The sequence below is a fragment of the Grammomys surdaster genome, unplaced genomic scaffold, assembly GCF_004785775.1.
Source record: "Grammomys surdaster isolate TR1022 unplaced genomic scaffold, NIH_TR_1.0 126187, whole genome shotgun sequence".
NCBI classification, from domain to species: domain Eukaryota; kingdom Metazoa; phylum Chordata; class Mammalia; order Rodentia; family Muridae; genus Grammomys; species Grammomys surdaster.
In genome coordinates, this window is record NW_021620993.1 from 8,012,585 (window position 1) to 8,028,842 (window position 16,258).

General features: G+C 48.9%; 1 protein-coding gene across 2 annotated transcripts in view; it reads left to right on the forward strand.

The window, feature by feature from the left end:
* The first annotated feature begins 12,237 nt into the window (after positions 1–12,237).
* Positions 12,238–16,258, forward strand: part of Sec14l3 (SEC14 like lipid binding 3) — a 10,163-nt gene continuing 6,142 nt past the window's right edge. Inside the window, exons 1-5 of one of the 2 annotated variants that reach the window (XM_028758218.1) lie at positions 12,238–12,365; positions 13,698–13,773; positions 14,019–14,062; positions 14,201–14,260; positions 15,351–15,539. In XM_028758218.1, the coding sequence (XP_028614051.1) occupies positions 12,312–12,365; positions 13,698–13,773; positions 14,019–14,062; positions 14,201–14,260; positions 15,351–15,539 (423 nt within the window). In that variant the 5' untranslated portion in view covers positions 12,238–12,311. The remainder of the gene's footprint in view (positions 12,366–13,697; positions 13,774–14,018; positions 14,063–14,200; positions 14,261–15,350; positions 15,540–16,258) is intronic. The other variant, XM_028758217.1, reaches the window with a different exon arrangement.

The window sequence follows — 16,258 nt, forward strand, 5'->3', positions numbered from 1 at the left end:
CCTCCTCTTCCCCTTCTTCCCCTCCTCCTTCCTCCTCCATCTTTCTCTTCTCAGTTCTTCATCTTCCTCCTCCTCCTTCGTGTGTGTGTGTGTGCACGCGCTCGCGAGTGTGTGTGTGCATGTGTGTTTCTGTTGTTAGAACTCATGTCCTTGCACAAGCTACACAAGCCCTCTACTTGTGAGCTACATCCACAGCCAACAAACAGAAAACCTGATGCTTTTCTACAAAAAAAAGTTTCTGCCTTCATTCGTTCATTCATTCTTCAGTGTTTACTGAGCATCTGTTCAGCACCTGGCATTGCAGGCCCTGGGGACAGTAAGCACCCTGGGCTGATCCAACTCTGCCAACAGAAAGCTTGCTCGCACTGAGGGAGGCAGAAGTGATCTTGATGATCAAAAATCAAATGTGCATACTGTCTTTTGATGTCTTTGTGGGGACAGGGACCAAATCTGCAGGGCATACCCAGAAAAGAATGAGCTTTGGCTCAAGGAACTGACCATGGAAGGACTGGGGTGGGGTGACCTGATGGGAACACTTCTACAGGCTGAGGAATGGGATATGAGTGGCCATAGGGTGTTTCGGGGTCACAGGAGAGTCGGGGAAACATGACTTGTGCAGACATCAGATCATGTTAATACATGTCAATAAATTGTACTTCGATGTAAGTTATGAAATGGCTGTAAGCATATGGTTTGTCAGGGGTAGGGTGGCGTTTTTGATAGGGGGTCACAGATCTAAGCTCTTCAAATAAGGTGCTGGGAATCTTGAGGCCTCCTCTATCCAGGAGGTGCAGACAAAGCAAGGCCTAGTCTTCCGAGATTACCTCCTTGTGAAAGTCCTCAATCTTTGGGAGAAGGCAGCTGGGACATTTATTTATAGGGTTGTTTTTGTGACAGTTGAAAAAAAGCCGTCTATGTCCATCCACCCCCAGATCCTCACCCAGCCAAACTCATGAATTTGAAAGGCACACAACAGAGTCACTGTGTTCAGAGCAGGTTTTAGCTATGTTCTATGCTCATCCCTCCACAGTCCGCACAGCTCCTTGTGAGCCACCCTGAAGCAGATAGAGATGAAGTCCCATTTTATAGGCCAAGACATGAAGGTTTAGCATCTTTTAAAAAAAGGGGAGGTGTCCAATGGCAGACTGGGGCAGGTACCCAGGTCAGCTGCCCCCCTGTGTCCTCGTTGCAATCTGAGAGAAGACAGTGGGCCTCTGTCAAGGACTGTGTGGTGAAGCTTCAGCATGGGTCAGAGGGAATCATGGGATTTTACGGCCTAGAGAAAGGTCAGCTTATTCCAAACTTGCTCTTTGCCCATACCAGTCAGTGGCAGGAAACCCTATGTTCAGTTACAGATGAGGAGATTCAGGCTTGGGGCAGGAAGAGACCTGTCCTAAGACACAGCATAAGAGAAAAAAGCAAAACTTAAGAGGTAGAGGCAAGTGAATCTCTATGAGTTCAAGCCCAGCACGGTCCACAGAGTGGGTTCCAGGACAGAGAAACCCTGTCTTGAAAAGCAAACAAACAAACAAGCAAACAAGGTAAGATGTGAACTTGAGGAAGTAGACGAGGGATACAGCCTGGTGCTAGAGCATTTGCTCAGCACGTGCAGGGTCCTAGGTTCAATCCCAGTACCGAAAAAAAACAACAACAGCCAAACACCATGAACTTGAGTCCATCTGGCCTGTGGAAGGTGGAAGGCACAGGCTCTTTAGCTTCATAGAAAAAGTAGCCAGGTCAGCCAGGAACTGGGTCCTTGTGATTTCTACTTTCCTCCACAAGGGAGCAGTGTTGGGCCAGATGTGCCTCAGCTCACAGGGACCAAATAGAGTCAGTTTGCCTCATTAAGGACTTCACTTCATAGATCAAACGAAGTCCAGGAGGCCAAGCTCAGCAGCCCCAGATGCTCGAGGCTGCCCAGAGTGGCAGAAAAAGGCAGTCTGATCCCACTTCACATCCTGCCTCTGTGGCTTGTTCTCGCTGGACTGTCTTGTCCCATAGCCCTTGCCCAGTCACCACCTGTAATGTTTTTAAAGCTTATTTTTAATAATGGTTCTTAAATGCTTTAACCTCTCTTGTAGTGCACCACCCATCAAAGGGAGTGGAAAAGAAAGGATATGGGGGAGTGGACCTGCTTGGAAAGGTTCTTTGGAGCAACTCCCATCTGTGCTGTCTGGAAATCATCAGCTCAGTTCACAGGTCAGCAACTCGATCCACTAGCAAACTCCCCACAGATACACCAGCAGTCTAGTTCAGTAGAGTCAGGTTAGCAACAGCAGTGACATGACCTAGCAGAGACAGCCAGGCCTCAGCCTTAGCTCGAGTCAGCAGGAGGAACCAGCAGGAACACCAGAAGTTCTCAGCTGTGCCTCTCTCAGAGAAGCAAAGATCAGCAAAGACCCACAAGCATTGCACAGCTAGCTGTACAAGCTCCATGGAATCCTATTTATATCCTCCAAGCATTACGTGTCCTCCATGTGCCTTGCCTCAGCACCAGTCCTGCCTCAGTTACATGCATCCAGTCAGCCCAACTCCACAGAGTCCCAACAAATGCAGCCCAACTATACAATGTAAGGCGGACCAATTCATATGTGTTGTTAACAGAAAATCTTTCGTCACGTGTCTTTTCACATGTTTGCTTTAGCAGAACATCCTCTTTCCTGTGTCTGCTTCAACAAAACATTCCTTCACAAGTCTGCTTTAGTCTCTCACCTGTGTCCACGTCAGGAAAACACTCCCTCAAAACACCTGTGTTTTGCCCCAGCAAAACACCTTCTAACACAACTGACTTTCCAAAGGAACCTTAAGTTTCCACATCAACCACCCGCAGCTTAGATGACTTAACGCCATAGCTACCTTCTCTCCCAGACTCCAGAAGCCGTAAATCTTCCTGAAATGACAGCCAAGTCTCATTTCTCTGTGTAAGTCCTTTCCTGGCTCCTCAAGTGTCCCTGTGTGTGCACACGAGTCTCACAAGACCCTCTGTGACCTACCGTATCCCTCCTTCCAGTCCCAGGTTCAACTAGTAACCTGAATCTACCAAGTCCTGATGATGCTGCCTGCCTGCACCGTTGCTTGACCTATGCCCTCAGCCCAGGACTCCCACTCCCAGCATGGTTCTATGCAGCTTCCAGGCCTAGGGAGACCCACCTCCACCTTCACCCAGCAGAGTTCAGGTCTCTTCTCCACACTACGGAGCAACAGGACTAGTGTTCAACACAAGACAGCACCATCATCTGCCTCAGCTCTCTCGCCTACTCATCCGAGCAGCTAGCCCAGGCTAAATGCCCTGTAACATCTGGCCATAGATAATAGCATTAACTGAGTCTCCTGCCTTGTGGCCATCTCCCACTAGGGCCTAAGAGACAGTGGCTGGTTCAGTGGCAGTTCTAGGACTGCAAGTAGGAACATCTGACTCCATAGCCATGGGCCTCTTTGTTGACTTTCCATTGCCATAACAAAATAACTGAAACAACTAACTTATAAAGAGAGAAGTTTTCCCTTGGTCCACAGTTCTGGAAGTTCCATCTTATATTGGGGTCCCCATTGCTCTTTTAGACTAAAGAGAACACAACACAAGTTAGTCCATTAGCGTATCAAGGCCCACCTTGGGCCTAGCTCTTTCTGAGCTGCCATGTGGCAGGTCCATTAACACAGTTTACCTTGGAAGTTCAAGGACTGGGTTGGATCAGTAGGATGCATGTTCAAAAGCTGCACATGGTGGCCTGTAATCCCAGCACAGAAGAGACAGGCAGATCCCTGGCTGGCCAGGCTAGATGGGCGAGCACCAAGCCAGCAAGAGACTCTGTCTCCAGAAAACAAGGTGGATGGCCCCTGAAGAGCAATGCACACACAATCCTGATACATGTCATGGTGCTAACTATTTAGTGGCCAGAGAGTTTCATTTGTTGACATCTGCACAGCAATTGCAATGTAGGAAACCACACTGAACTATACATTGAAAATTACTGCTAAAAATTATGTCACATCTTTTTTCTTTTTTAACAACAATAAAAATAAACAAAAACAAAGCCAGTGTATAAAGTTAGGGTCGTCACTTGGAAGGTGACAAGGAGGAACATAAGATCTTCTTCAGCTACACGGCAAGTGTGAGGTTACTCTGGTCTTCAGGAGACTTTGCCTCAAATATTAACGAATTAATCAGTTAATTAATTAAAATTAGTAACGATTTACCCTAAAAAGGAATTAATTAAAATTAGTAAAAAAAAAAATTCCCCCCAAAAAGGAAACTGGAGAAAAATTTGTTTGCGTTTAATAAGAAGGGATTGGCTCAGCAGCCTGAGGCACACACGACGCTCTTACAGGAGACTCTGGTCCCGGCCTCAACATCCAAGTAGAGCTGCTCACGACTGTCTGTAACTCCAGGTCCAGGGGATTCCTGCCAGCTGTTTTCGTTTTGTTTGTTTGTTTGTTTGTTTGTTTGTTTTAATAAAATAAAGAAAAATCTTTTTAAAAAAAATAGAGGAAGGGGGTTGCACATCACCTGGGCAACACAGTGAACAGCTGGCCCTGACAGTGAAGGCACGGTTGAGCCAGCCCCGAGGTTATGAGAGCAGGAGAGCTGTCTCAGCCCCTCACAGGCTGCAGCACTTGAGAGAATGGACCCCATGCCTTGGCTGGGCAGCACAGTGGAGCTGGCTCTGGGGGTGTGGTTGTGGATGAGCTTGCCCAAGGGCATAAGAGGAGAAGAGACGACCCTGCCTCCTGCCCATGGCAGTGCTGGAGAGCTCACCCTGGTGGTACAGAGGCAGGAGAAGTCGGTTGCAAGGGCAAAGGGCAGATATGAGGGAACAGGGAGATGAGCGGGAGTGGGCTGCATGATGTGAAACTCACAAAGAATCAGTAAAAAGTTTTTTAAAAAAGGAAAGAAGTCTTTAAAGAATAGAAATGGGGGGGTGTTAACAGGACAGGTGAATCACATAAGAAGTAACAAAGTAGCCAGGTGTGGTGGCCCATGCCTTTAGTCCCAGAGTTTGGAAGCCAGAGGTAGGTTGATCTCTATGAGTTCCAGGCTAGCCTGGTTTCAGGCTAGCCAGAGCTAGTGGGACACAGTGAGACTTTGTCTCAGGGGGTGAAAAAAGGTAGGAGGAGGAAGAAAGGAAGGAGGAAGAGGAAGAGAAAGTAACAAAATAGAGTTTCTTTGCTGAGGGATGCTGTGTTACACCTTTGTGTGCTGTGAATGACAGAGTGTGTCATACAAATGTAAATGACATAGCCTATGTATGGCACAGTCTATGTGTGGTACAGCCGATTGTTTCCAGGCCACACACAGACAGTAGTATGAACACTACAAGCAGGTGTAACACACAGGTAAGTATGTACATCCCCGACTATCTAAGTATAGGAAAGTGTGTAAAGTGCTAGGACTTTGCAACTGTCATCTCCATCCCACCCTTCCGAGACTGCATGGTCTATGCAGTAGACAGCTGATGGAATTGTTAGTGAAGTCTTGACGCCACTGAAATGTGATGTAATTTGGGGGAGTCTCAAGACCCCAAGTTAAACGAAGGGAGCCGGACACTGAAGGCCAGACACAGCTTGGACTCTATTCACGTGAAGCACCTGGAGTTGGGAAGTCTACAGAGCCAGGATGCTTGGTTGTCAGGAGCGGAACGGGGCAGCAGGGGCTGGGGATCGACTGCTCATGGGCCTGGGGACTTGGGTGGGAAGAGAGGTATGTAAATTATGTATTGTGACTGGAGTCCTAGATCTGTGGTTCCCAACAGATCAGATTTGAGCATTTGCCCCCAAAATCAAATGAAGGGGGTAGGAAGGCTCCTCAGTAGATAAAGTGCTGGCTATGCAAACATGAATTTGGATTACTAGTGCCCATGTAAGAAGCTTGCTTACTGTGGCGACCCTCATCTGTCACCCTAGCCCTGAGGGAGCAGAGAAGGATGCTGGGAGCTAACGGGCCATCCAGACTTGCTGAAGCAGTGAGCTCCAGTTCCAGCAAGAGTCTCTGTCGCAAAGGATATAGAGACACATGATCCACACATGCTTTCACCAAGTGAGTGCACCTGCATACACATGTACACACATACAAACACACACACCACACATCACATACACACAGCCGACACACACATACACATAGATCACACACACAGCACACACAAACACACACAACACACAACCCCTCCACACCACTTACCTCGACCACACACACACCATTCACACCACACACACAAACACACAGAGACCACACATACACCACACAGTACACAGACAAACACACACAGCACACACACTACACATACCACACACACTGCATACACATGCCACATAGACTACACACAAACACATACAGACCACACACACGCAACACAGACAACATACAACCCACATACACACACCACATATACACACTACACACTACACACATACAAACACATACACACAAACACACACACAGACCACACACATACCACACACACACCACACAAACACACACACCACACAAACACACACACCACACACTACATACACACATGTGTATCTGTGTCAGGGTATGTGCACATGAGTGCAGGTGTCCTTGGAGACCAGAGGGGTCAGATCTCCCTGGACCTGGAGTTATGGGCTTTTGTGAGCTGCCCAGAATGGATGCTGGGAACCAAACGTAGGCCCCCTGAAAGCCTTCTCTCCAGCCCCTAGATAGACACTTGAAACAGAGCTATGGAGGGAGATGAGCTGGAATCTTCCCCAGTGGGGAAGCCAACAAAGAAGACAGCTGCAGGATGAAGGCAGAGATAAAGAGAGGAAGGCAGAGATGCTATATGTTTGCCCACTCAGTTATTCACTGGGCTTCAAAGGTCCCCAGTAAAAACTGTGGTTTTTAACCAAAACAGTGTTTGAATCTGTTTGATCTTTTTGAAAAATTTTTTGAGCTTTTGAGAGTCTTTTTCTTTTTCTTTCTTTCTTTCTTTTTTTTTTTTTTTTTTTGGTTTTTTGAGACAGGGTTTCTCTGTGTAGCCCTGGCTGTCCTGGAACTCACTCTGTAGACCAGGCTGGCCTCGAACTCAGAAATCCACCTGCCTCTGCTTCCCAAGTGCTGGGATTAAAGGTGTGCGCCACCACTGCCCAGCTCTTTTTGAACTTTTAATTGATTCTTGGTGAGTTTCACATCATGCACCCAGTCCCACTCGTCTCCTGGTCCCCTCATACCTGTTCTTCACCCTGGCAACCTCCCTCCACATTAAAAAAAACCCCACACGCAAACAAAATAAACAAAACGAAGCATAGAAAATATCTCGTGTGGAAGCTGTGGTGTGTCACAGTGTGTCCCACAGTGTACCCCTCTGTCCACACATCTTGGAAATGTTCATTGCAATGAGTCATTGGTTGGTTCGAGCTCTCTGGATTCTGTGACACCATCAATATTGGATCGTCACTGGCATTCCTCCTGGTTATCCTGTTGTTGCCCTGTGTCGTGAGAATCCTGCAGTTTCAGATTGGCAAAACAGGCCCTTTTACGTGTCCCAACAGTGTGCAGATAACATAGATTTTGGGGTGGGTCAACTAAAGTCCCTGGATCTGGGCCAGGGTGGTAGCCTACTGATCAGCCCCCTGGCTCTCCCTTATCCTCACCACCAGGGGGAGCTCTGTAGCACAGCTCTGGCTAGGCCACCTGACAATGCCACCACAGGCAGGAGGCAGAGTCATCTTTCCTGCTCTCCTGCCCACCCACACCTCCAGAGCCAGGTCCTCTGTGCTGCCCAGTTGAGGTGCAGTGCCCACTCTCCCAAGTGCTGCAGTAGGCGTCAAGGGTCTGTGCCAGCTCTCTCTCTCTCTCTCTCTCTCTCTCTCTCTCTCTCTCTCTCTCTCTTTCTTTCTCTCTCTCTCTCCCTCAGGGCTGACTCACCAGTGCCTTCACCAACAGGGCCAGCTCCACCGTGTTGCCCAGGTGAGGTACTGGGCCTTTCAGCCTCTGAATCTTTGTTGCAGTTATGTTAGATATTTGCACACAACCCGGTGAATGTTCTAAAAGCCATGGAGCTGTATATGAAGAATGAAGCACTGTGTGTGTGTGGATCATATTACATTTAAATTTTCTTCCATTTTCCTTAACAAAAGAAGCTCAGTAGTGGAGCGCTCCATTAGCATGCACTAGGCTCTGGGTTTGATCCCTAGCACTGGAAAAAATTATAAACAGCTTATCTGTTTATATATAAATCTGCCCAGGGTAAAGCCAGGGAACCGCCACCAGGGTGTAGCAGAGCACCACGGGGATGCAGCTGCACTCTCTTGTATTTCTCCCTCCCACTTTGTCTCCCTTTCCTGTGGTCTAAGCTCTCTCTGCCTGCTCCTTCCTAGCGATGTTTGCCCACCTCCAGGCCTCTGCACTCCCTCCAGACTCCTGTGGCTGATTCCAGCATGATCTACTTAGGGAAGGCAGGCAGAAATGTGAGAACATCAGAGTTGTTGGGGAGGGGAGGGGAAGAGAGGGGAGGGACAGCGCTTTCACATTGCCTAGAAACCTAGGAAGGTTCTCAGTGAGGTGAGGCAGCTCTGTCAACTCCCACACCTATGTTTGCTCGTGTGTGTTGTGGTTGTCACCTTGGTCCCCTGAATCCTTGACAAATGAATTGATCAACACAACCTGGGAGTGTTCACCTGGGGAGCATAGTTCTGGGCATGTGCAGGTGGTCTCCTTCCCCAGGCCTTTTGTTTGAAGGGAAGGGAACGCTAAGCTTCTGTTGGCTCCTCATATTCTGCAACCCAGTGTGTGTGGAGGAGCAGACCCGACACGTCCTAACCTGTGCCGGTACTTCTGGATGTTTACTGAGCTCTTGCTGTGTTAAGTCCTGGAGTGAAATGGGGCGGGGTGGGACAGGGCGGGGCGGGGTGGGGTAGGCTTGCTCCAGTTCCACTGTAGGTAGCAAAATATGACAGTCTGAGCTCCAGTTCAGCTGCACAACTTGTGAAAGTTCCCTGAGCTCTGAATAGCATTGCTTTGGCTGAGAAAGGGAAACCTTTAGCCGCCTCCACTGGGATGGACAAGTGTGTGAAGCTCTCAGCCCAGAGGACGTGATCATGAAACAGGAAGCCAAGTGTCCTCTGCAGAATCCCTGCCAGCATTCCCCACTCACTGTCTTAAATATTCAGACACGAGGTCCCCACTCACAAGGCTAATATGTGGAAGGCCTTGGCCCCGGCCGATGCTCTATTGAAAGATGGTTGAACATCCAGGGAGATTAACCTCACCAGTAGATTAACGCATTGATGAGTTAATGCTGAAGGGCTATTAGTAGATGGCGCCAGATCAGAGGAGGTGCGTGTGTGTGTGAGTGGGTGTGTCCCTTTGAAGGGTATCTTGTCCCTGTCACCCCTTCCCTCTTTCAACTTCCTGGCCACCAAGAGATGAGCACCCATAGGCCACTTCACACTGATTGACCGTCCTTTACCAGTGAGATGCTCCTGGAGCTGAGGCTGTGGGAGAGTTGATGATAGCACAGGTTTGACCCAGTATGAGTTATTAAAATGCTCCATGCCATGCCTCAGTTTGCTCATCTGTGGAATATACTAAACAATGATACCCTCCTCCAGGGAGGTTCTTAACCCTGACAGATAATGTGTTCAGAATTCAACTTGGCATGAGACAGGACTACTACACTAAACGTGATCGTTCTAGCTATACGCCACATGGGGGATTAAAGTCCAAATCAGTGTCAGGCCTGGTGCAGGCCTGTGGTCTCAGCTGCACAAGAACCCAAGCATGGAGATGCAAGGCTTGCCTGGGCTACTGGGTAATTTAGTGAAACCCTGTCCCAAAATAAAAGATTAAAAGAGGGTTGGGGGTACTATAGGTCTGTGGTAAGACACCTGCATAGACTAGTCTAGGCTTACTCTCCATTACCAGAGAGAAAGAAAGAAGGGTGGGAAGAGAATTCAGTTAAAACTATGGTTCGACCAGCCATGCTGGCTCACACTGGCATTCAGCAAGCGTTCCGTGTCAGCCTGGGCTGCAGTTTCATAAGCTGGGCATGGCAGTGTGCACCTGTGATCCCAGAACTTGGAGACAAATCAGAAGGATCTTGAGTTTAAGGCCAGCCTGGATTACACTGGGAAACAGTCTCAAAACAACAACAACAAAACCCCAGATTTCAGCTATTCTGTTATTTCACACAGGGGGAGTGGGTACTAAATGTATGAGCTGGGACAGACAGATCCAGGCCATGGCTGCCATCACAGGGTGGGGGTTGTGTTGGTTGGCCTATAGACAGTGACGGCTCCTGCACATAAACTGCTTGGTAGACTCATGGTTCAATCAGAAGGGCTCAGAGTTCTTATGACAATACAGCTCCTGGAAGGACCGTCGCCTCTCTTCTAGAGCTTCCTACTCAGCCTCTGAGGTCCGGGGTGCCTCCCATTAGAGGGATTAGGAAGAGAATCTAGACTGGTGGGAAATGGTGGGATTAGGAGCTAATGAGAGAGCAGCTGTGGAACCCGATCTCCACAGGCCGCTAGCCTAGCGGAAGTGGGTGGCTGGAATGTGAAGTGGGGTGGGGTTGGGTGTGGAGAGTTACCTAACTGCTCCAGAGTGGTACACCAGGTGCCCCAGACAGAGGGAAATGGCCAGAGATGGCTCGTTTTCCTGTGGTCCCAACTGTATCAGGGGCATGAGTCAGGTAGGATACCAGCAAGCAGCATCTTGGGTGTCCCATATCCACCTCTGGAAAGAACCTTGAGAACATTCAGAAAACAGGTCCCGGATTGTTCCAAAACTGGACGTCTAGGTTAGAGAGAGTGAACCTGGGACAGTCTTGGGCAGAGTGCTTGGGCTAGCCTAACTACGTTAACTAAGGCTAGCTCAGGATAGTTTCTGCTAATTATCTTGAGTCAGCTTTGTTTCTTTGTTTGTTTGCTCTGAGATAGGGTCTTGCTATGTAGACCAGGCTGTCCTTGAATTTGACACCCTCCTATCTCAGCCTCCTGAGTGCTGAGGTTATAGGCACATGCTGGGTTGGAGGCTTTCATAAGACTAGTAATTGACAGTATGGTATTCCCTTACCCTCTCTGAATGGACAGGAAAGAATCCCCTAACAGTGAGCAACCCCAGGCAGTCAGTCTTTCCATCCATGTAAGGAGGCAGAGTTGGGAGCCCTCTGTTAGAAATGACAGACCCAGGAAACACCAGGCTGAAAGATTTTACAAGAGAATCCAAAGCAGGCCTGGGCCTCAGGCCCATCTGGTGTTAGACTGTGGAAATGGGATGGGTCAGAAGGTGAAGAACATAGGAACCTTCTGGGTCTCCCTAAGTACCTGCTGTGGATGACGCACCAGCTTCTTCATACCTCACTGGATGCCTCTTGCTGGTCATATATGAAAATCCCCAAAAGACATCCTTGTTCACCAGACCATGCTCCTACTCCACATAAACTCTCAGAGATACTGGGAGTTGTGTATAGCTCTCCCCATATAAGAGGCCCCATATAAAGTAGACATCAGGAGAAGGGGCCTGGCCTTTCCCGATGTTCAAGTCCATAGGACCAGCTCCTTGCAAAAGAATTTAAAAGACATCAGGAAAGGCAGCACTAGCTCTGTGGAAAAGAACAACCTTCACCAAGGACCTCTGAGTTCCAACTTCTGTCCCAGCTAGCTCTAACCTTCCTCCTCCTCCTCCTCCTTTTCCTCCTTCCCCCCTCCCCTCCTCCTTCTTCTTTTGCTCCTTTCCACAGTACCAGGAATTGAACTCAATTCTCACTGGATAGGTAGACTAGGCAAGCTCTCTCTGAACTGCATCCCATCACACAGCTTGTCTGCCTCTTGACTATGTGTGCTTGCTACAACTGAAGAACTTCTCCCAACTCCCAACACGGCTTGGGGCTGGTCAGCAGGCTAGACCTCAGACTCCCATTCTGCAGGAGCCAGCAGAGGCTTTTAGGACACCCTTCATTAGGAGGATGAGGAGACTGAAGCTTAGGGAACGCTGTACCCACCAGGAGTAGAGCTCATCCTCCATGGACTCATGGGACCCTCCCTTCTTCAGGTCAGTGATCACTGGAGGCTAGAGAGCACTGAGAGGGGCTCCCAGGAAAGCCACTTCCTCCTTTACAGCTGCCACATCTGGCAGAGGCCCTCTGGGCCTGCCATTTCCTCCAGACCTGTCCCAGAGCCAAACACGGGCCCTCACTTAATCCCAGTTATGTAATGTGCAATCTAAAGAGTTGTCCCAGGGGAGGCACCTGAGCCACACCCAGGAGCGGAGGAAAAAGGCTCCAGCTGAGTCGGGGCAGACACATAAGGCTGGGCTTCTGGTCACTCACTGCTCATCAGTCACAGTCAGCACCATGAGTGGCAGAGTTGGAGACCTGAGCCCCAAGCAGGCAGAGACCCTGGCCAAGGTAAGAGATCCCCCCACACTTCAGGGGAAAATGGCTGAGGAGGATGAGGTGGAAAGGATGGCCAGGACAATGCCTCCATCTGTTGAGTCTGCATCTCCTTCACATTGTCTTTCTGCTGTCATCTCCAAAGGGGGTCACATCCTACACAGCCAAGTGACATCAGTCCTGACAGAATGGGTGTTAAGGGGAAAGCTCCACTCTGGCAATCATGTGGGTGATATGTACAGAAGTAGGCTCGAATTCATCCAGGAGCTAGACCAGACAGCTTTACCTGGCAGTTGTCCCCACTACGTCTTCCCATCTTGCTCGCTAGGTGGGCGCTGGAAGATGCAGCCCTCTACCCTCTGATGGATTCTTCTTCCCTGGGACCCTGAAAAGAAAGCTAATCTGTAAGAGCCAGAACAGAGAAACAGAACAGAGTGTTTGGTGTACTCACAGCTGAAGGGAACAAGCTAATATGAACCCTGTCCTTCCTCCCTTTCTTTTTTCTTCTTTCCTTCCTCCCTTCCTCCCTTCCTTCCTTCCTTCCTTCCTTCCTTCCTTCCTTCCTTCCTTCCTCCCTCCCTTCCTTTCTCTCTCTCTTTCTTTCTTCTTTCTTTCTCCTTCTTTCCTTCCTTCCTTCTTTCCTTCCTTCCACTTGGAACCATGTTTTTGTAAAGAACAGGAAGATTAGCCAATGCACCAAGTGAACTAGGGAAGCACCCAGTGTCCTGTCTACTCACCCATTTATAGATTTCTCCTTCTCTCATTCATCTCTCTATTCTTCTTTTCACCTACCCATCTTTCCTTCTATCTACATCTGTCCATCTGTCCACCCATCCACCCTTTTACCCATCCATCCACCCATCTACCCACCCATACACCCATCCACCCATTCATCCATACACCCATCCACTCATCCATCCATCCACCCATCCACCCATCCACCCATCTATCCATACACCCATCCATCCACTCATTCATCTATCCATCCATCCATCCATCCATCCACCCATCCACCCATCCACCCATCCATCTACCCATCCATCCATCCATCCATCCATCCACCCATCTATCCACTCATCCATCCATCCATCCATCCATCCATCCATCCATCTGTTCATCGATTGATCAATCCTTCATTTTTCTTTCCACCCACCCAATCGTTCTCCATTCTGACTTTGCTCGAACACCATTTTCCCCCTACCCATCTGTGCCACAGCCCAGCTTTCCTATCCATCCATTATCCCATGCTTCTCTCAAGCTGGGTCAGACTGAGCGACAGAGGGAAGGAGAGGTGGTTGACAAATCTTTGAGTTGGGAGGTCGCATTAACAGGAATATCTCTTTTCAGTTCCGAGAGAATGTCCAGGATGTGCTGCCCGCCCTGCCAAACCCTGATGATTATTTTCTTCTTCGTTGGCTCCGAGGTGAGGGGAGAAGTGGAAGTGTCGAGGATGGGGGGAGAGCAAGAGGACCTGAGTCTCCACAGCTCTGTGACAATTCATGGCTCTCAGAATCTGACCATGCTAGCTTAGGTTTTACACATTCAAGTCTAAGAAAGGGGAGGAAGAAGATGAGTCCGACCAATCCCCCAGGGTTCCCCCATTGCTCTCACTAGAGGTAGTGCAAGGCAGTCTTGTCCTACCTTTACCTTCCCCCCATCTTCCTTCAGCTCGGAATTTTGACCTACAGAAGTCGGAAGCCATGCTCCGCAAGGTAAAATACCATCTTGGAGATTTGGTGACAGATTTCAAATGGGGGGAGGGGACAATCGGTGCCCCCATATCTCTACTTCCATGCCCTGTTCAGGGTGCTGGGAGGCTCATGAGGCCTAACCACTCCTTTCATTCTCAGTACATGGAGTTTCGGAAGACCATGGACATCGATCACATCCTTGATTGGCAGCCCCCAGAGGTGAGCCCCACCCTCAGACACCTCAGTCTCAATGGACAGATCACTCAAAAAGCCTCTGGTCACTGGAGACCAAGAGGGAAGGACAACAAGTGGAGATGATGCCCTTAGAAGCCATTAGCCCCATGGGGCCTTTTCTGTAAGAGTAAAGAATAATTCCTGTCTCAAGAGTTCCAGCATTGGCCTGGAGGTGGTATAAGACACCCTCAATCCAAGCACTTGGGAAGCAGAGGCAGGCAGATCTCTGAGTTCAAGGCCAGCCTGGTCTACAGAATAAATTCTAGGATAGCCTAGGCTACACAGAGAAACTCTGTCTTGATCCAACCAAAATATTTTAAAACTCCCTGCATGAGTTCATTTAATCATCTGAACATTACAAGGCAAGCATCATCATCCCTTTTGTCCAATAAAAAGAAATCTAGCAACTTGCCCCAAGTCCCACTGTTCCACGGTGGGTCTGCAGTTTGAACTTAGGCCTGTCTGGCCTCCCAAAAATGTATGTAAGCCACTATAGCCCATCAGACCCTCTGTGCTCCCACCCCAGAGTTTCAAAGCATCCTGTCCAGGTGGAAAGCAACCTCCTATCAAGGGCATACCACTGGTAAGGGTAGGACCAACACTGGAGTCACAGTAACATGATAACACCACTGTGGATCATATTGCCATCTTTGCTAGCACTGTCTTGGAGAGCAAGCATCTATGCAAGAGGAGGTGGGATAGAGCTCAGAGAGGTGGTGTCACTTGCTCAAGGACACGGAACACAGGAACAGCAGTGTGTCTATTTAAATTATATCTGCTGGCTTTCAGAATGACATTCTCCATTGCTAAACCAGACATGGAAAACATTGCAGGCAGGACCAATGTACCCCGAAGCCTGAAGCCAGGCCTGGCTGATACTGGGCCTTCTGTAGTCACACCTGTGAACAAGGCCCTCCCTCGTGAAAGACCCTTAATGTTTTCACTTGGGACCAGGCAAGCCAATGTTTTGTCCCATGGCAGGGTATATATAGACTTGGGTATGATAAGTTAGTCAGATCTGGGAACTCCCAGGGAGGTGTGTGATTCCAAGTGTCATGTATCTTTCTATACCCAGGTAATCCAGAAGTACATGCCTGGAGGCCTGTGTGGCTATGACCGTGATGGCTGCCCCGTGTGGTATGACATCATCGGGCCACTGGACCCCAAAGGGCTGCTTTTCTCAGTCACCAAGCAAGACCTGTTGAAGACCAAGATGAGGGACTGTGAACGTATCCTGCATGAGTGTGACCTGCAGACAGAGCGGGTGAGGGTCTGACTCAGTGGGGTGAGTGACTAGAGGTAGGAGAGGCTGCCAGGACCCATGGTTCCAAGAACACATCTATGTTCTCTCTACCATGGTCAGAGGGCTCTCTGGTCAAAGCCCCACCGCTTATCAGCTGTGTAACCTCGGAAAGTTCCTTCCTTCTCTGAGCCTGTTTTCTCCCCTTGGCAGGGTAGTCTGCACTGAGTAAAGAGATGACAGGATACTCCTCAGCTATTATAGGATTACATCCTAATAAACCATCCTAAGTTAAAAAAAATACCATTAGTTGAAGATATACTTAAAACACCTCACCCACTCAGCATCATAGCTTAGCCTGGCCTGCCTCAAATAGGTACAGAGTACTTTTACTAGCCTACAGTTGGACACTGGAAGACAGTACCATTGTGAATATCATTAGCCCAGAAAAAAAATTAAAATTCAACATTCAGTCTAAGAGTTTGAGTGAACATGTGTTCACTCACACCATCATAAAGCTTTTAAAAATCATTAAGTCCAGCTATTGTCAGTGAAAGGATGGGTAGGTGGATGGTGGATGGTGGATGGTGGATGGTGGATGGTGGATGGTGGATGGTGGATGGTGGATGGTGGATGGTGGATGGTGGATGGTGGGTAGGTGGATGGTGGATGGTGGATGGTGGATGGTGGGTAGGTGAATGATGGATGGTGGATGGTGGATGGTGGATGGTGGATGGTGGATG